The sequence below is a fragment of the Pogona vitticeps genome, chromosome 1 (genome assembly GCF_051106095.1).
Source record: "Pogona vitticeps strain Pit_001003342236 chromosome 1, PviZW2.1, whole genome shotgun sequence".
NCBI classification, from domain to species: Eukaryota; Metazoa; Chordata; class Lepidosauria; order Squamata; family Agamidae; genus Pogona; species Pogona vitticeps.
Window position 1 is genome coordinate 244,680,334 of NC_135783.1, and position 20,579 is coordinate 244,700,912.

The window sequence follows — 20,579 nt, forward strand, 5'->3', positions numbered from 1 at the left end:
CCTAACCCACTCTGAACTGCCCACTGCTGGTTGTTCCAAGAGAATGTGAACAATGCCGACTGCAGAAAAGGCAAAAATAGAACCCTTTGTTACCAGGCTGTGTCAGCAACAAAATAACATAAAAATTAAAGTTGCAGGTGGAGAAACACTCCTGAAAATGACTTGAGTCTTTAGAGGTTATTTTGAAGTGCCGCCACCCCACCCACCCACCCACGGGGTGGGGGGGGAAGGGAGGGAAGAAAGTGATTAGTCAAATCCTTTGAGCAAGGGGGGTTTAGCACAGCATGAAGACAAGGGCTGAGGTACTGCAAAACTATTGTGGTGCAGAACAATTTTTGAACGGCAACAGAGAGGAGAATTTAGTACTATTTTAGTCCTTAAAACTTTGACCAAACTCCGAGAGGCAGTGGAAGACAGGAGGGCCTGGCGTGCTCTGGTCCATGAGGTCACGAAGAGTCGGACACAACGTAATGACTAAACAACAACAAAGTCTGTAAAACAGAAGCTGCTTGTGTAAGAAGCAAATATTATCTTTAAAAGGGTAAGGGGCTTCCCCTATCCTTTCACTTCTAGAGCCACTCTCTGCAGTGGTTATAGACCCAGCACTTGAAGACAAATGAATGAATCTTTTAAGGCAAAATGACATGACCCTTTTTCTCTTTTCAGTTACCAAGCAGGCACATACATTCCTCTGGCATTTATGTCTCCTAAGGTATATGTGCCTTTCTCCCTTCAACTAGAACATCTCTCCTCTGTGTTTTAGGATCCTGAGTTGTGCCAGCTTATGATTCACAAAACCCATCATGTCCCAAATGGGGCAAACTGTCTGCATGAGCATCACATGCATCATTGTTTGGCACAGCTACTGATCTTTCAGAATGTACCTCCCAATACATATCTAGGGCATATCCTTCACCCACACTTCTGGGACTAACTCCAGGACTGCTTTCAGAACAGGACAAATGAAGACTTGCGATCTAAACATAGACCTTCATTTTGCTATGTTTCACGGACTGTCTGCATATTTTAGAGGAATGGATTTGTATGTGCATAAAAATAACCACAGAGGAAACCCCTCTACCACCATTCCCCAAAACCTCTGTGAATTCTCTCGGCTGCTTCTTAGCATATACACTGTGTTCTACTTACAATTGCCAGCGATATTTGTTTTTGTTTAATGGGATGCCACTTATTAGGAGAACGATATCTTGTTTTATCATATTTGCAGTCCTACAGAACATGTCACACATTTTCTGCACATCCACAACTCATAATAGGTCTGTTACATTCAGAGCTTCTCAAGTGTCCTTTTATTAAAACTAAAGAAAATCCACTGTTTAACGTTTGTGTTGCAAACCTGAGAACTTTTCTGACAGGAATATCTCCTCTGTAGGTCAGGAACGACAAACTCACATCTTAGGATTTGCCTTCTGAGTTCAATGCTGTCCACACCCTGTGTCCCCCCCATCCCCACCCCGCAAAGCCCCTATCAGTTAATTTTGCATTCTATTGGAGCAGATTCAAAAACACAGCATGGAAGGACGAGGAAGCTCTGTGCCCCCAAAAATCCATGATTTCTATGAAGATGTAAATTTGTGTCTAGACAAAAAGGGGACACAACACTTTGTCTCTGCCTCTTGTAACTATGTATCTGGATGGAATGGTTGGTGATTATAGATTTATTTATTCTGTATATAAATTAAATCTCAGCTCACTTCAGCTGAACTTCAGGTTGATAAATCTTTTTTCACACTCATACGTAAAAAGGAGTGTGAAATAGTTGAAAATAGCTATGTGAAAGAATGGGAATTCTATCATATGATGAATATATGGTTTAAACCATTTTATTAGATTCAAGAAGCTGAGCAGTTTAAACTCAAACTGCATTTGAAATGAATCCAGAATTTTACCTTATTGAGGTACAATTTTTTTTAATGGGAGCAAAAAATGCTGAAATGAGTTGTGTCTGTAAGTGCCTTTGTTTTTACACAAAGCCTTCAAGGGGGAAAATGAAATATGTTTCCCTCCCTTTTCCCTTCCTAAAGTTCAAAGCCCTATAATAGTTTTTCCATGTAAATAACGAGTCAGGTTTTAACAATGAAAAATATATATACTCACAAATGCAATTAATTTTGGATGAAGTGATTTGATTTCCTTGTACAGCACAAAACCCGTCTCTTCCTTGCTTTCCCAGTTTGCAAAATATGTAAATATTTAGTAATGTGAATAAACAGGGTTTGGGTTTCCCTCCCACTTTTGGTATATACCTGACATGCCAGGCTTAATAACATTTGATAGTTTATTTTAAAAGTGAAGTTTATTTCCAAAGTCCTCATCGAGTTAGAAAGTATCCCATCAGCAAAGTTGGTCCTAATCAAAGGAGAGTAATTGAAAACAAACAATGTCTTAGCTATTGAAAATCAGGGAATAATTTTTGTACCAGATAACGTTTTAACTGACACAGTAAAAAAGCGCAGACACATTCTGACACTGCACAAAACTCCAGTAAAACGGAACTTCTATGCAGATCCCAAGGTCTTTAAATGTGATTTACTTGTACAAAAGAAACACCCACACTAGACCAATTCTTTCCGCAATGGACATGTTATGGGTCGGAACCACTTTTCCTGCTAATTTGAAAACTGATGCCCATGCAAAGTGCTGCAGAACTGGGGCCTATCCAAAATGTGACTGCCTGCCACACAGTGTGTGCAAATTCTGCTAGGAGTATGGGGGCTTATTTCTGCGTAACAGTGCATACGAAGGAGACAAACATTTACCTCTAAACCAATGCTTAGTGTGTGGTGGTGCTTGAAGTTTTGCTAAAAGGATATCGATTGTATAAAAGACACAGTATCAGTTTCAGTATGTAGTGTGCACCTATTCCCTCAATACAGGATTTTAAAATCTACCATACCAATTTTATTTGCAAGGACATGATGATGTAGGGTTATTATTATTATTATTATTATTTTAGAAAAAGGAATTCTGATCTGATCAAATTTGGTTTGATGCAGAATTCTGACACAGGAATTCTGACACAGGAATTCTGACACAGGAATTCTGCATCAAACCCAATTTGTTTTCCTTCCCTTCCTTCAACTGCCTGAGCTCTCTTTTTTTGCCGTGTCCCCTGTCTCCTTACGCAGAGCCCCTTTCCAGGCTAGCGCAGTTCAGCCATCAGGGAGGTTGCCCCTCATGTTGGACAGCAGAGTGCTGAGTCACAAACTAGGAAGTCTTCTACTGATGAATGAATTACAGTTGGAAGAACCTGCAGATACTGTATCATCACACGCACAAAAGGATGGAAAGGCGGAAGACCCTTGAGAGGAATGAAATAAATGCCTATGAATTGTTTTCTCTGTGTGTGTTTTTTGTTTTTTGTTTGGCTTGGGAGAGGAGGGAAGGAGACAAAGAACATTCCCGCCCTCCCCACACACACCAGTGCCCTGGGCTGCCTGTGGAGCCAACTCCGCGAGCACTCCCTCCCACATCAGCCTTTCTTGACATCTGTCGCCTGGAGGGGTTAGTCACCTGCCAATGACTAAAGCGCACTCCCATTGTGAGACTGGGACAAGCATCTGACCACAGCCCACTGAGCAAGCTATTGTATTTTGCTTCCTGTGAAAAGGGCAGCAGGGAGGCAGCCCTGCTGCCCAAGTACCTGGCACTGAGTTGGCCTCTGAAGTAAACAAACAAGCAAACAAACAAACAAACCCCAAACAAAGAAAAACCAGCCGCCACTGTCCAGGCCAAAACAATGGGGGCAAAGGGATTCTTGATCAGGAAAGTATCCCGGACAGTTAGTTAGTAGGGGAAGGCTGAGGAAAAGGGAAAGAAGTGGAGGAAGAGAAATGGGTCATTTCTTCTTCTTTCTATTCCCCACCCCTTTCCTCCCTCCACCTCCCTTTCCAAATCTGGCATTTCAGCCCGAGACAGGGTGGTTTTCCACACACTCACCTCGCCCTTGTCTCCTCGGGAGGGGAGGGGAGCCAATCTGCGGTACCTCTCCTCCCCCCCCCAATGCCCCCGCACCCTCTCTCCCACCCTCTGGGACTGGGCTTTGCTTTGTGGTTCAAGCTTTACACGTCAGAACGGAAAGGGGGGTTAGAAGAGAAGGGTTCATAAAGATCTTCACCAAATTAAAAAAAAAAAGAACCACACAGGCGCACGCACGCACACACACATTCACATTTAAGAAGGGGGGGGGAACCAAACCCACAACCAAACCCAAGTGAGTGGGATTGGCAAATGGGATTATTAATCCTGGCCCAGAATAAAGGAGGCAGCAGACTCCATGCAGACCCCTCGGCGAAAGGAAGCATTCAGTCACACACCTACCTTCCAGGGCTGCACCGGACTGGGGCTTTAACCAGATGGAGTTCAGAGCAGGTAGGCGCCCCTGGTACCTTTCTCCAGCCTTCCCTCCTCCAAGGGGGAAGCCAACCCATTTATCCTCATTCAGGACCCCAATTGATGAGTCCTCTCTCTCCTCACCAAACACATTTGTTTTTTTTTTCCTCTCCCTCCCAACCTTTTCTGGAAGCCCCCCCTTAGGGGGAAAAATGCCACTAGCAAATCCTGGCAGCATCCAGAGATCTAGAGAGCGGGATGGGGAGGGGGTGGAGTATGGTGGGCTGGCATTTCCTCTGGATAGTTCTTTGACAAAAACAATCCCCCCTCCCAAGTTCTCTCTCTCTTTTTTTTAAGCATGGGGGGGAGCACCTATTGCTACCACCTTTACCTCTCTCCCCCCCCTTCCCACTCCAAAGTTTGAAAAGGGGTATATTGGGGTGGGGGGGGCAGAAAAATGAATGAGCTTTCGCTTGTATACAATTGCATCAAATACATTCTTGAAAGCAACCAGGTTCTGCTTAATACACTTTCAATTTTTTTTAAAGCCAGTCGCTTCGACAGCGGGTGTATGCACTTTTCCTTTTCAATGGTTTTTTTTAAATATATATTCTTACATTCCTGGACACCAATCAAAAGAGCAAATCACGGGAGGTGGAGGGGGAGAGAGAAAGAGCGAGCGAGCGAGCGAGCCGAGCGAGAGCGTGGTGAAAAGTTTGCGCACATACCGGGGGGGGAGAAAAAAAAGTTCAGGCAGCTTTTTTCCCCCCATCTAACACCCAGCAAATACAAACCCAAACAAATAGGGAAGGCAGAGGGGGGAAGTTAAAAAAAAGAAAGAAAAGGAACGGAACGGAACGGATCCCCGGGCAGAGCCGGCCGGGGAGAGAAAGGCAACTTTTCGCTCCGCGCCAGGGATCTGCCGCGATCATTCGGAACAAAACCGTTTGCCTGCTCACCCGCAGCGTCGCCCCCAGCCCACACTCTTGAGGCTACTATGCTATGTGTTGCTGGGGGGGTTTCAGGTAAGGGCTCGCATCTCCTTCATTTCGGAGCGCGGGGGGGATGGGGCGGGGGGTCTTGCCGTGCGCTTCGTCTCCCCCACCCCTCCCGTCCCCACCCCCCAAAAAACCCGCTGCTGATTCTAATTTGATTTGATTAAAACGTCTGTCTGGCTTTGGGGCTGATTTAAGACTTTCCCTCTGCCCCCCCCTTCCCTCTTTCATGCATGTTTGTGATTACCGAAGTTTGGGGGGGGGGGTGGAAGAGAGAGACTGCTTAGCGAGGGAATAACATTCACGACTGACAGAAGAAAATCAAAGTCACCAACTTTTTAGACAAGGGCTGAGAAGGAAGGGGTGTTTTCCCTGCTCCCCACAGCCTGAGTAAAAAGCTGTTCCAACAGAGGGAGAGAATGTAGGTTTGGTTTCCCAAAATAAAAAAAAAAGATTGTTTGTTTGCTTGCTTGCTTTTAAACAAAGAGCTGGAGAAAGGAAAGAGGAAAAAACACATCCTGAAGCCAGTTTTTGGCCAAAGTAAGGAAAAGTCCATCTCTGGGGCAGATGGAAGTTGGGGGGGGGGGGAGAGAACAAAACCCAAGGAAGTGTCCAAGCGGCCTTAAGTAATGTGAAGGGTTTGTGTGTTTTTGGTTTTTGTTAATCCTTAGAGTTTTAACATTTGCAGCCTGGTTAGCAAAACTTTTCTCGCTGCTACTTTGGGAAGGTGTGTGTGTGTGTGTGTGTGATTATTTGGAGTGAGAGTGCTTTTTCCTGCAGGGTGTAATTTTTATAAGCATTGGGGGTGTTTGTGTTTTGCAGACAACACCCCAGGCTTTCTGGAAGAGGGCTTGTGTTTAAAATAAAATATAAATGTAAAAACAAGCCTTAAAAGGTCAAAAAGTGGTTTGTTTCCTGGACTGGCTCTTTTGACAATCACGGCCGGCCTTTGGGGAAGTGGGGAGTCTCTTGCTCCCACAGAGTCACGGCTATTTAAAAAGAAAGAAAGAAGAACAAACAAACAAAGGGAGAAGAAACAAAACAAAAACCTTTGGGATTTGTGTGTGTGTTTGTGTGTGTGGTAATTTTTTAAAATTTTTTTTTTAAAAATTTGCTCTGGATGCTGAAGAAGGCAGAGCAAGGAAAGTAGAGGGGGAGATGCCGGAAAACCGGAGGCCGGGGAGACCAGCCCTATTCATCCCTCTCAGTGCAGGCATGCCTAAAGAGGACTTGCTCTTTCATGTCTCTAATGCCCAAGAGAGCCCAAACTCTCACTGCGAGGTCTGGTGGGGAAAGATGCTAACCATCCGCTTGGGTTTCTGGCGACCAGGCGGGCTGTTCCCGGCCAAGACAGTTGAAGAAAGTGAAAGATGGGGAAGGAGGGAGGGGGAATGGCATAGGAACAAAACTGATAAAACGTTTACATTTCTATCACCCCCCCATCCTGCAGCTGCAGCTAGCAGCTTGGGCCAGGCATTTTTATGAGCTTTTTCTCCAGAATAGCCCAATGGAGCAAAAAATGCTCCTCAAGAACACACGGGGTGGTGGTGGTGGTGGTGGTCAGGCCACTGGTAGGTCTCTTGGGCTGTGGGTGTAGTTGGGGCAGCAGGGCCAAAATGGGGATAGTGTTTCGGGAGAGGTGTGCAAAAAGGATCAGGAAGGATGTGGGTAAAAGCAGAAAAGCTGTCCTGAAACAGAGCACATTTCTTATAAACAGCATCCTTTCTTAGCCTGCATGTACACTGAAGGGGATTATTAGGAAGCACCCATAGACAAGTTCTTGCCTGCAGGGCAGTGGCCATTTACGCAAACAACAGACCACCTGCGGGGTCTTTGGCAACTAGTTCAACCCTGTCTGTGATCTCCCTGATTTGTCCAATGCAGGCAGGTGAATAATATGGGCCTCTGTTAAATCCAAAGGCTATGCGGGAGTCCTTCCTCCAAAGAGACCATTCCCTGTCCCCCCCCAACTCAAAAAGGGCTCCCATAGTGGAGGACTCCATGGTGGAGACGGAAGGAAAGTAAAGTTTTCAGGCAAAACTGTATACAAAGGCTATTTCTACCATATAAGCAAGGATAAGAAGATAATTTGGGCTGACAGCTGTCTGTTAGGAAGGAAATCTCTTAAAAGAGAGACTGAGGGTACTCCAGAAAAACTTTCTGGGGATGCTACCGAGCCATATGTACTGAGAGCAAGGGGGAGTGTGGAACTGGTGGCCCACCAGATATTTTGGGCTACAATTCCCTTAACTATCTAACACTGACAATCCTAGACAGAGCTGATGGGAATTATAGATCAAAATCCTGTACCTTCATTTATCTCCACTCAGAAGTATGTATATAGTATGTCCACAAAAACAGTAATTGCATATGCATATCTGTATGCACATGATGAAATAGACACATACATACTGTACATGTATCGCCTTTCCTTACCAATGCTTAGCACTAAGGTTGTTGCTCAGAGGAGCCTTGGCTTGTGACTTGTTTTCCATTTGGACAGAAAAGCTGGGAGTACCTGGCTAGTCCCATTTTGGAGAAATCTTGTTCTTGTTGATGATGAAGGGATGGCGTGCCTCTCTATATGTAGTTAACTTTTAAATGAGGACTGAACTCATGCCTTTGTCTTATTGGATAACAAAGTCTAGGAGCTTGCTGCCATCTTGACGGATGTGTGTTTGAGAATGGACACATAAGGCTGCATACGTATAAGGATGTTCCTTTCAGGACATATGGGAAACGGACATCCAGGTTATGTGCATAAGAACATCCCTTTCAATGCATGATAGCAGGGCTGGGGCTACTATTAAGCAAAAATGAAGTGATCATCTCAGGCAGCAGAAGCTATGAAGTAAGACTTGGTGGAGAGCTGTTGGATGACAGGGCCGAGTGTGTGCCATGGAGCCTTCCTTGTGCCACGTAGGTTAATCTGCCATACTCAGGTGCAGTGGGGCAAAGCCGCCCACCTGTTACTATCAACGTTAGATTTAACTACCATCCTGGTTTGTACCTGCAGTGGTGGATGGGGGTACCATCTTGACCTTTACCTTAGGGACCAAAATATCAGGACCAGCCAAGAACGGTAGCATCCAGGGAGGTTTGACTCTGTACAGAAGGTGTGGAAAGGAATTACCTGCAGTTCACAAAGGGGACATGAATCTGTATGTGATCAGGCCTTCTTGAGCACAGTAATTGCTGCAACCCTACCAAAGTCTTCATGGGGTCATTTACAATCAGCAGTGACACAGAAGGTCAGGATGCGCAGCTATATAATGGCATTCACACGTACACTGGTGCTTCGCTTAGCGATTGCCTCGTTTAATGATGTATTCGCTTAGCGATGAGGTTTTTGGAGCGATCTTGCACTCCGTTTAGCGATGTTTCCAATGGAGAAATTTTGCATAGTGATGTTCGGGACCTTGCTTCACTTAGCGATGACAGTTTAGGTCCCCCTGTTTCGCTTAGCAATGTTTTTGACAGCTCTGTTTTCACTATTTTTAAAAGGTGTTAAATTGTTTTAAAAGGGTTTAGAGTGCTTGAAATCGTTAGTGCACTTAATAAACCCTTTGTTAACCAAATTTGGCTTCGTTCTGACTCTTTTTGAATTTTTGGTGATTTTTTTCTCCCCCATTGAAATGCATTGAAAAGGTTTCAATGCATTCCAATGGGGGAACTGCGTTTCACTTAGCGATGTTTCCTATGGCAATTTTTGCTTAAGGACGGTAATCCGTTCCCATTGGAACGGATTATCCGGTTTTCAATGCATCTCTATGGGAAAACGCGTTTCGCTTAGCGATGTTTTCCCATAGCGATGAATTTTTTGGAACCAATTAAAATCGTTAAGCGAGGCACCCCTGTACATCAAAATTGTTATGTTATTCTACTGAAACATCAATTCACACACACAGGAATATTTAACATCAGGGGTGCCAGAATTCTAGGCTGACTAGAAATGGCCCCTTCAGCCCTCTGAGGAGAAGACATGCTTCCATGTGCTGAGGGGCCTCTCTTATCAATAAATCTGCTGGAGATCTGACATTGGTACCGTGGCACTGAGCAGCCAATCTTGGCCCTAGTTGGCCAGCTTGGTGTAAAAGTTGTATATTCGTACATCCACCTCCCCTGCCATTTGAGCTGCCTTACACAGAACATGCATCCAGAGGAAATCTCATGCATGAGAGAAACTAATTCCTGCTTCGGGGCACAGTAGAGCTTGTCTGGTAAATTCTCTGTTCCTTGCCTTCTTTTCTCACTGGCTTCCCTCTCCCAGTCAGATATGTTCAACACAGTCTCTTAGTCCCAACAGGTAAACCTCCTGCTGTCCAGCTCCTCTTGCTCGCACACATCTGCGTGTGCGCACACACACTTTTCCATGTGCATGCCCTTTCTCTACAGATGCTCCTCATTAAGCTTGCTGCTGGTTTAGGTTTGTTGATCCTAAGCCTGCAGCCAGGAAATTAAAGAGGGGAAAGGGAAAAGTTACAGGAATGGTTTGTAGATTCCATGCTATTATGACAAGACAATAATGCATTGTACGTATGGGGAGTGACACAAATGAGACACAAACAGGACATTATGAGAGGTGACAATTTTAGGGGAACATATTGACAGCAGTTTCCCCATATTCCTGGTTCAGTGCTATAGCACAGGAATGGCCAAGTCTCAAGGACCACTTTATTCTCCAGGCAGTGCTCTGGAAACTGGAAGTGCAATCTGACCTCCTCACAGGTGGCCAAACTAGAATACAGTCTCTGTGTAACTATCTGCTGGGGCACTGCATGCAAAGCATAAAAGAAAAATAACATTGAACGTATGGAATAACTCAGTGGATCTCACCATTTTTGAAAACAAATTTCCTTTGCTTGCATGTGAAACTCTGGGCAAAATGTGTACCACATGGTTTGAATTTGGTAGGGCTGCCAGGGGCCCAAGAATTGCTTCATGGACCAGAGCTGACATACAGCTGGAAGTACCTTAGAAAAAGGCAAATGTTTTCTCCCTCTCCCCACATCCACTGGCCCTGCCTTCACCAGGCCACCCATCTGCCATCTGTGGAAAGTTAGCATCTGAATGGTGCCTGAATTGCACTGGCCCCATTCTGGCTCCTATCTGTTGCAGAGAGCGCCCAGTGACGAACTTGGGCAGATATACTGTGGTGGATTTTATGCAACAGGGAATTATGTTATAGTGATTTTGAGGCCTTCCAGATGTAAGGGATGATGGGAGATACAGTCCAGCAACATCTGGACGACTACAAGTTCCCTTACCCCAGCTTTATAATATGCAAAGTGAAAAGATTGTAAACAGGAGGTAGTACGAGTTGACAGTTTATTTGTGAAAAACGACAGTCTTCCTCATGCAAGGCAGGGATAGTGATCTCAGTCCTAACATGGACACCTACTTTTAGCCAGAAATTGTTCTTGGAAAGAATTATTTCTCTTTAATAATAATTGTGTTCCGTCAAGTCAGTTCTGACTTATGGTGACCCTTTTCAGCAACTTCTAGGTACAGCGTATTCAGACATGGTTTGCCTTTTTGTTCTTCTGGGGGTTCCCTGGGACGGTGCAGTTTGTCCAAGGCCACACAGGCTGGCTCTGCTCGCAGGAGGCACAGTGGGGGAATCGAACTCCCAACCTCTGGCTCTGCCAGAAGCCTAACTTACCGAGCGATTCAACCAGCATTTATCTTTAAGTAACGTCAAACCAGATCTAGACTTTGCGAATGTTGAGATGATTTACACAGCTCTTATTCCTCACAACAAACAGAGAAATGAAAAGGCCTTGTATAACATTATATTCTAACAACTAGTGCTCTAATCCTGATCATAGGCAGAATTTCTCCATGGAACTCTCTCCCACTTGTCTTATAGAAAGCAAGATTGGAGAAGAAGGGGAGAAAACTTGGAAGTTAACAGATGTAATTTCTCCTGGGCTATGAAAGAGGCAGAAGCCTCCCCTTATTTGGATTCAATCCTCTGAATCCTCTGTTGCTGATTACTAGATTAATTGCTGTTAGAATAGGAAAACACAGGACAGAAACATAGGATTGGACCAGTGGCAATAGTTTATGATTGTGGATATCCAGGAGAGTGATTATGGAGAAACAGGCTGATATCAGGAAAGAACTAGACCAGGCTCACTATACGAACAAGGCTATAAAATAAATAACATAAAGACTTCAAAGCAAGAGAAAAGTGGATCTGCCTAAGCACGGCGGAAGAGTTGGAGTCACAGGCCTTGAATCATCAAGCATGATACAGAAAGTGCACCTCACAGGTAGTGAAGGCAAGGCTATCATAATCTGGGCCATGGACAAACACTTTGGATACTAGCCCAGATGCTGTGGAGGCCTTAGTCACTAGGACTTAGTCACAGAAGGGTGCTTGAGGTCTTGAGAGAAGACTGTGCAAAATGCATCATGGCACGTACCTTGACTATATATGGGAAACTCAAACTTCATTCTGACCACACTGAATTTCAGGCCACTGAGGGCCAGAAGGGAGCTCTGCCATCTTTCACACAGAGGGGAACAGAGGGTCCTGAAGAAGTGATCTGACAGATGTGGGTGGGCAAAGGCACCACAGGAGAGAGTAAAACTGCCTTCATTTTGTATGATGGGGCAGCCAACGCAACCTTGTGGCCTTTTCATAGTGATGAAAATCCATGTAGTCTCTTTTTGGGTGATAACTCTCAGAATCCCAAAGCCAGTATGGCCAGTTATATCCAAAAAGTAACTTTTCCAAACTCTGTGGAAAAGCAAGACACCTTGGGAGCTTCACTGAAAAGTACTGAAGGCAAATCATTTTCCAAGGCCACTCGTTCTAAAGGGTTTTACTTTATGTCCAGCACTGACTGCCACGTTTTCATCTGGATACTTGAGCCAGGTTAAGTGGTCTTCATGCCTAGCTTGGATAGGACATTGGCTGGCTCTGTTCTTACATGTCCCAGTAACCTGATGGGCACTAGGAGTTAGGTTTAGTAATCCCCATCCCACAGAGCATAAATATATGATGAGTCTTGTACAGAATCCCATTGTGCATCATGATTTATTCTCAGTATGACTTCCACGGCTCCCTCTTTTTAAACTTTCAAAAAACTGGGTTTTTCCTATTGCTCGCCCTTCCAGCCTTGACACTCTTGTAAGCTCACGTCACTCTGCGGTTTCAAACTAAGCTGGTGAGATTTAGTTTCAGGAGTGCTGGGCTCAATGTTTACTTCAGCTCCGTTTGCGCCTGTGTTCAACTGTAGAGAACATACCTAAGGAGCCTTTTGCTAAGAAAGCCTCTACTGTCAGCCAGACATAGCCACTAGTATCTTACCAGTCCAGGCTACAGTACTGAGGTTGTATGGGCCTGTCTCATTGCATGTTTACTGAGAATCGATCCTAGGGCAAAATGGGGCTTACGTTGCAGTAAGTGTGCAAAGGAGGACTACTGAATGAGTTTAGGCTAGTATCTCAGCATGCTTCAAATAATACATGTCTGTATATTCTCAAATGTTGCCCTGTTGCCCATCCAATCCTTCAAACTGTTTACTGTTTGTTATCAGCCAGCTCTCCCAATCAATACTTCACTTTTAAGAATGTGCCGCTATAAAATCTGGTGCCAACTCACACCTCACCACATGCAGCAATCGAAATAAAGCATTTCCTTCAGTGTTTCAACACTTCCCTTGTTCTCTGCATGCCTGAGGTCTTTCCACTGATACAATTGCTTTCCCTCAGTGGAAATCTATCATATGTCACCCTGCAGGAAGCCTCTTGTTATGCTTAGACTGCAGGGCGAAGCTTGGCTAGTTGAAGTAGAGCAGCAATCCTGTGCGCACTTACCAAAAAGGAAGTCCCAGTGAATACTGTAGGACCTGCTTCTGAGTAAACATGCATAGGTGTGCTGCTGTATATAAGTTCAATAGAACTCAGTAGGTTTTGCATCTGAATGAGCACCGTAAAGCTTGGCCTGCAAAGATTATATCCATTCCAGATCTTAGGGAATACTTTCCCATGTTCTCCAATAGTTTCAGGCAGTGAGCTTCCTGTAATCTCAGGTATTTGCTATCCCAAATAGAAATCTTTTCAGTGTATATCTACAAGGAGGGGAGTGAAAGGTGCAGAGTTTGGCACTTTCAGTGTTGAAATGGAACTGCCAAAACCTTTGGCTTGAACCCAAATCTGAAATTATTTTTGCATTGTGTAGTCTAGACATGATCTCCTCAACTGTCCTCCAGAGGCACTACACACACTCGGTGGCCATGCTTACAACTTTCTGGCCTAGGCAAATACTCCTTTATTTTGTGTGTGTGTGTGTGTGTGTGTGTGTGTGTGTGTGTGTGTGTGTGTGTGTGTGTGTGTGTGTGTGTGTGTGTGTGTGTGTGTGTGTGTGTGTGTGTGTGTGCAGTCTCCTAGCCCCTAAGCATCACATTTTATCATCTGATCTGGTGCCACTTCTGTCTCTCTCACTGTAAAGGACGTTTTATGTAGTGTCCATGTTTTCTTGGGCACATGGGGAACAATATTAAAAGTGCTCTTTTATAGCCTTAGTGCATCCCAGTTCACTAAACAGCCCGTCAAACTTTCTGCCAATGTCTTTTGCATACTTCTCCATAGGCAAATCACAGAAAACTAAGCACACAGCTAAGTGGTTTCAAATGGAACTTGTACAGATCACCTCTGTGTTACACCACTTGCATTTAATTCCTTGGCCTCCTAAGCATGAAGACTTCCAGTCTTATCCCTTCAGCTGCTTTTCCTACACTCTGCCTCATTTGGCCCCATATCCTCTACCAGAATTCCCCTTTTTGCAGTTGTTCATCACTAATTGTTTTTATATGTAAGTTTGAGAGGTCACAGACCATCCTCTGCTTGTTAATTTTCCACATATGGGATATTTTTATTTACTTCTTACTTGATCAAGCCTTTTTCTCCAGTGAGCTGAAGGCAGCATAAATCGCTCTCTTCTCCCCCACGTTATCCTCACAACAGTCCTGTGAGGTGATTAGAACTCAGCCTGGGGAATGACACAAAGTCACCCAGCGACTTCACAGCTTCGTTGGGATTTGAATCCCAGGGTTTTCCACAGCCCTCACTGCTAAACTACAACAGCTGCGTTCAGGTTCAGGGATGGTTCAGAAACTGCTGCTTCCATCTGAAGCACACGTATCTGGAAGTCAGTCTCACTGAAGTCAATAGGGCTTCTTTCTCAACAAAGGTGATTAAGAGCAACTTCTGAGTATGATAAGGAATGGTTAAAAATGCAATTGGAAGACCAAATAAAGAGTTGATCTCCAGCAGCATACTTGCACATGATGGGTTGTGCCTCCTCTTGTAAACAGCTGGAAGCTCCTCTATAGACCATATAACTTATGGAGAATCATCTATCCAGGAATCTCCTTCCGTGCCTCACTCAGTTTCACACTTTTTCTGTTCCCTGTCACTCCCTACTTCGCCCTGCACTCCTCTCTCCTGGAGCGATGCAGCTTACCTCAGAATGGAAAAATCCTTACAAAGCACAGCCACTGTCTGGTTAATTTCATTGTCCGCTTTCCTGCACAGCCTTGACTCTGTCATTACTGATGCAAACAAGTCCTGCTGGCTGATCAGGGCTCCCCAGTGTCATCAGCAGACTCCTCTAGTTGCTCAGCCTGGATCATGCCTTAGGGAGCAAACAGATGTAAGGACAAGCAGGGTATGCAACCTGCTTGTCAAACATTTTGTCACTCCAGCCCACCTATTTACTGAAGACATGGAGGAACCTGAGTCACAAGCTAGGTCAACCAAAGATTTGCTGTATAATTCTGAATATGAACATATCTCTCTCTCTCAGTTCTGTAAAAATGAGAATGTGTGTGTTTAGTCGTTTAGTCGTGTCCGACTCTTCGTGACCCCATGGACCAGAGCACGCCAGGCCCTCCTGTCTTCTACTGCCTCCCGGAGTTGTGTCAGGTTCATGTTGGTTGCTTCGCAGACACTGTCCAGCCATCTCATCCTCGGTCGTCCCCTTCTCCTCTTGCCATCACACCTTCCTAACATCAAGGTTTTTTCCAAGGACTCTTTTCTTCTCATGAGATGGCCAAAGTACTGGAGCCTCAGCTTCAGGATCTGTCCTTCAAGTGAGCATTCAGGGTTGATTTCCTTTAGAACTGATAGGTTTGTTCTCCTTGCAGTCCAGGGGATTCTCAAGAGCCTCCTCCAGCACCACAATTCAAAGGCATCAATTCTTCGGCGGTCTGCTTTCTTTATGGTCCAGCTCTCACTTCCATACATCACGACAGGAAAAACCATAGCTTTGACTATTCGGACTTTTGTTGGCAAGGTGATGTCTCTGCTTTTCAAGATGCTGTCAAGATTTGTCATCGCTTTCCTCCCAAGAAGAAGGCGCCTTTTAATTTCAGGGCTGCTGTCTCCATCTGCAGTGATCATGGAGCCCAGGAAGATAAAATTTGACACTGCCTCCATATCTTCCCCTTCTATTTCCCAGGAGGTGATGGGACCAGTGGCCATGATCTTAGTTTTTTTGATGTTGAGTTTCAGACCGTTTTTTGCACTCTCCTCTTTCACTCTCATTACAAGGTTCTTTAATTCCTCCTCACTTTCTGCCATCAGAGTGGTATCATCTGCATATCGGAGGTTGTTGATATTTCTTCCGGCAATCTTGATTCCGGCTTGGGTTTCTTCCAGTCCAGCCTTCCGCATGATGTATTCTGCATATAAGTTAAATAAGCTGGGGGACAATATACAGCCTTGCCGTACTCCTTTCCCAATTTTGAACCACTCAGTTGTTCCATGACCAGTTCTAACTGTTGCTTCCTGTCCCACATATAGGTTTCTCAGGAGACAGATAAAGTGGTCAGGCACTCCCATTTCTTTAAGAACTTGCCATAGTTTGCTGTGGTCCACACAGTCAAAGGCTTTCGCATAGTCAATGAAGCAGAAGTAGATATTTTTCTGGAACTCTCTGGCTTTCTCCATAATCCAGCGCAAGTTAGCAATTTGGTCTCGAGTTCCTCTGCCTCTTCGGAATCCAGCTTGTACTTCTGGGAGTTCTCGGTCCACATACTGCTGAAGCCTACCTTGGAGGATTTTGAGCATAACCTTGCTAGCGTGCGAAATGAGTGCAATTGTACGGTAGTTGGAGCATTCTTTGGCACTGCCTTTCTTTGGGATTGGGATGTAGACTGATCTTTTCCAATCCTCTGGCCACTGTTGAGTTTTCCAAACTTGCTGGCATATTGAATGTAGCACCTTAACAGCATCATCTTTCAAGATTTTAAATAGTTCAACTGGAATGCCATCACCTCCACTGGCCTTGTTGTTAGCCAGGCTTTCTAAGGCCCACTTGACTTCGCTCTCCAGGATGTCTGGCTCAAGGTCAGCAACTACATTGTCTGGGTTGTCCGGGATATCCAAATCTTTCTGATATAATTCCTCTGTGTATTCTTGCCACCTCGTCTTGACGTCTTCTGCTTCTGTTAGGTCCTTCCCATTTTTGTCTTTTATCATGTTCATCTTTGCGCAAAATGTTCCTCTAATATGTCCAATTTTCCTGAACAGATCTCTGGTCTTTCCTTTTCTGTTATCTTCCTCTATTTCTTTGCATTGTTCATTTAAGAAGGCCCTCTTGTCTCTCCTTGCTATTCTTTGGAAGTTTGAATTCAAGTTTCTGTAACTTTCCCTATCTCCCTTGCATTTTGCTTCCCTTCTCCTCTCTGCTATTTCTAAGGCCTCGTTGGACAGCCACTTTGCTTTCTTGCATTTCCTTTTCTTTGGGATGGTTTTCGTTGCTGCCTCCTGGACAATGTTACGAGCCTCTATCCAAAGTTCTTCAGGCACTCTGTCCACCAAATCTAGTTCCTTAAATCTGTTCTTTACTTCCACTGTGTATTCATAAGGGATTTGGTTTAGATTATACCTGAGTGGCCCAGTGGTTTTTCCTAATCTCTTCAGTCTAAGCTTGAATTTTGCTATGAGAAGCTGATGATCAGAACCGCAGTCAGCTCCAGGTCTTGTTTTTGCTGACTGTATAGAGCTTCTCCATCTTTGGCTGCAGAGAATATAATCAATCTGATTTCGATATTGCCCATCTGGTGATTTCCATGTATAGAGTCGCCTCTTGTGTTGTTGGAAAAGAGTGTTTGTGATGACCAGCTTATTCTCTTGACAAAACTCTATTAGCCTTTGTCCTGCTTCATTCTGAACTCCAAGGCCAAACTTCCCTGTTGTTCCTTTTATCTCTTGGCTCCCTACTTTAGCATTCCAGTCCCCTAGAATGAGAAGAACATCTTTCTTTGGTGTCAGTTCTAGAAGGTGTTGTAAATCTTCATAGAATTGTTCAATTTCAGTCTCCTCAGCAATGCTGGTTGGTGCATAAACTTGGATTATTGTGATGTTGAATGGTCTGCCTTGGATTCGTATTGACATCATTCTATCATTTTTGAGATTGTATCCCATTACAGCTTTTCCCACTCTTTTGTTGACTATGAGGGCTACTCCATTCCTTCTACGGGATTCTTGTCCACAATAGTAGATATGATAATCATCTGAGCTGAATTCACCCATTCCTGTCCATTTTAGTTCACTGATGCCCAGGATGTCAATGTTTATTCTTGCCATCTCCTGTTTGACCACCTCCAGCTTCCCAACGTTCATAGATCTTACATTCCAGGTTCCTATGCAGTATTCTTCTTTGCAGCATTGGATTTTCCTTTCACTTCCAGGCACGTCCACAGCTGAGCGTCCTTTCGGCTTTGGCCCAACCACTTCATTAGCTCTGGAGCTACTTGTACTTGTCCTCCACTCTTCCTCAGTAGCATGTTGGACGCCTTCCGACCTGAGGGGCCCATCTTCCAGCGTCATATCTTTTAGCCTTTTGTTTCTGATCATGGGGCGTTCTTGGCAAAGATACTGGAGTGGCTTGCCATTTCCTACTCCAGGTGGATTGCGTTTAGTCGGAACTCTCCACTATGTCCTGTCCGTCTTGGGTGTCCCTGCACGGCATAGCCCATAGCTTCTCTGAGTTACTCAAGCCCCTTCGCCACGACAAGGCAGCAATCCATGAAGGTGAGAATACACTCATATTATCTTTCTCCCTTTTATCCTTCTGCAGACAATGACCCATCTCTTCAGGCAGGCTTTTAACAGACATGACTGAATCCCTGAATGCCTTCTTAGAGTCAGATAGTTTTTAAAGTTTACTTGTTTTTAATTGTTCAATTGTATTAGCATATAGTTTAATTCATTTTTCAATGTTAATCTTATTATGTTTTTAACTCTATTCATTTTAATATCGTGAGCCGTCTTGGGTCCCCTTATCGGGAGAAATGGCAGAATATAAATCAAACAAATGAACAAAAGTTACGGTATTCTGAAAAGAAGTGAAGCTGTGATTATGATTATGAAGGCATTTACTTCTTTAAGAATGGTGCTGGCTCTTAGCCAAGCTCCATACACAAAAACGAATATATATATATATGTATTATTGGCTGTTCATTGTTCAGAATACAACATGCTTCACTAAGGTTGTGCTTTCATATGGCACAAAAATAATAGATCTAAGACCTTGGCTTTCTGGGTAAAAAGTTAGATATTGCACCCCATTGTAATCATGTTCATCAGTGATATGCTGATTTATGTTCTGGTTACGTGGGCCTTTTTAAGGCAAGAAAAGTGAACAATGTTGGCAACAAAAGATAGTCACAATCCTACTAAACCTTGACATTGGTGTAAGTACAAGTGTGCAAACTGCAGGAGCAAATTGCTGCTAGTTAATGAGCTGCCACTTGCACTCCTCATTGTGTGCCTGTTGCAAGACTTGGCCTGCAACGAGGAATACAAGGAAGAATACTTTAACTAGGAGGAACAATTCCCCAAGGTAGTTTTATCCCATGGCACTTATGTCAGTGTGTAAAATATCAAAGAGGATTCTGGACAGTGCTTGAGACAGGGGTATTCCCCATTTCACTGAGATCACCACATTAGCCAGTCTCATAGCAACAACACTGTACTCATTCTCCACAAGTATGCACACTTCTGAGGTTTTTCTGTAACCACAATACCATGCAGAGTAAATAAAGACAACCGCCACAATTCAATTGTTTTCTGATGCTGAACCATCATATTATCACCAAAGGCTACAGTATGCAGTGATACAGAAAATGTTTTTTTTAATACCCTACCTCTCAGATCTCAAAGTTGTCATCTAAGAAGCATATCAACATTATCCAGAGTACCTATTAATCCTGGTTTTAAAATCACATTTGAGACACTGGGCTCCTCCTGCAACATAACAGCACACCCTGGAAAATGGTGAACGTGAAGAATATTCTTTGTTGTTTACTCGTTAAGTTGTGTCCGACTCATCGTTACCCCATGGACCAGAGCACGCCAGGCCCTTCTGTCTTCCACTGCCTCCCGGATATTCTTTACAGTTCCTTAATCACTTTGATTTAGCATAGAAGGAAAAACTGCTCAAGATCCATATTATATGATTTTGAGAACATGCTCTTAGTAGTACAAACGCTCTCCAAAAGCTAACTCTGTTCTATAACCCAAATTGGAAGAATCAGTTCATTTATACATGCGGCAGAAGTGCAGGGGACCTGAATTGGGGTTACAGATAAAACCTTCTTTGCTCTCTTACCTGTTCCACTAAGGTTTTCTCTATTAGCCTTCCACTGTCATTTCACAAGGAAAAAACAATTCATGTCCCCTAATCCTAACCCCTCCCCCCAAATCCTGATCCTGTGCAGATTTTGGACTCAAATGGATTTCCCAAAGCATGTTATAAATGTTCTTAGCTTTTATAAGTACTATTGGCTGCTTTGGAGACTGTGGTGATGAAACATACAAATCAAATGAGTACAATGCTTTTATTTATTCATTAATTACTTTAATTTGTAGACTGCTCCCACGAGTGCCGAAGCACTAGTCTGGGCGGTTTACAATAAAACACATATAATCAAAATACAGCAGTATAATAAAAACAATGTAACGATCTAGATGATGGAACAGAGGGAGCCAGAGAAAAGATGAAACTAAAAAAGGAAAATAAAAATAACTGGACAGAGATGTACCATCAACACAACTCAGCTGGGGTCAGAGTGGAAATTCTCCCTGAAAAGCCTCATCTTCCGTTGCCTCTTAAATAACAACAGGGAGGGAGCCAGGAAAAGCTTCTCCAGGAGCTGGTTCCTCAAGGGCTGGAGCCACCACGAAGAAGGCCCTGCCTCTTGGTAGATGATT

At 44.1% G+C, this 20,579-nt stretch overlaps 1 protein-coding gene across 2 annotated transcripts in view; it reads left to right on the forward strand.

The window, feature by feature from the left end:
- Positions 1 to 254: 254 nt before the first annotated feature.
- Positions 255 to 20,579, forward strand: part of CLCF1 (cardiotrophin like cytokine factor 1) — a 65,386-nt gene continuing 45,061 nt past the window's right edge. Inside the window, exon 1 of one of the 2 annotated variants that reach the window (XM_020806025.3) lies at positions 255 to 4,392. In XM_020806025.3, the coding sequence (XP_020661684.1) occupies positions 4,377 to 4,392 (16 nt within the window). In that variant the 5' untranslated portion in view covers positions 255 to 4,376. Of the gene's footprint in view, positions 4,393 to 4,884; positions 5,379 to 20,579 lie in introns of those variants that run through there. The other variant, XM_020806024.3, reaches the window with a different exon arrangement.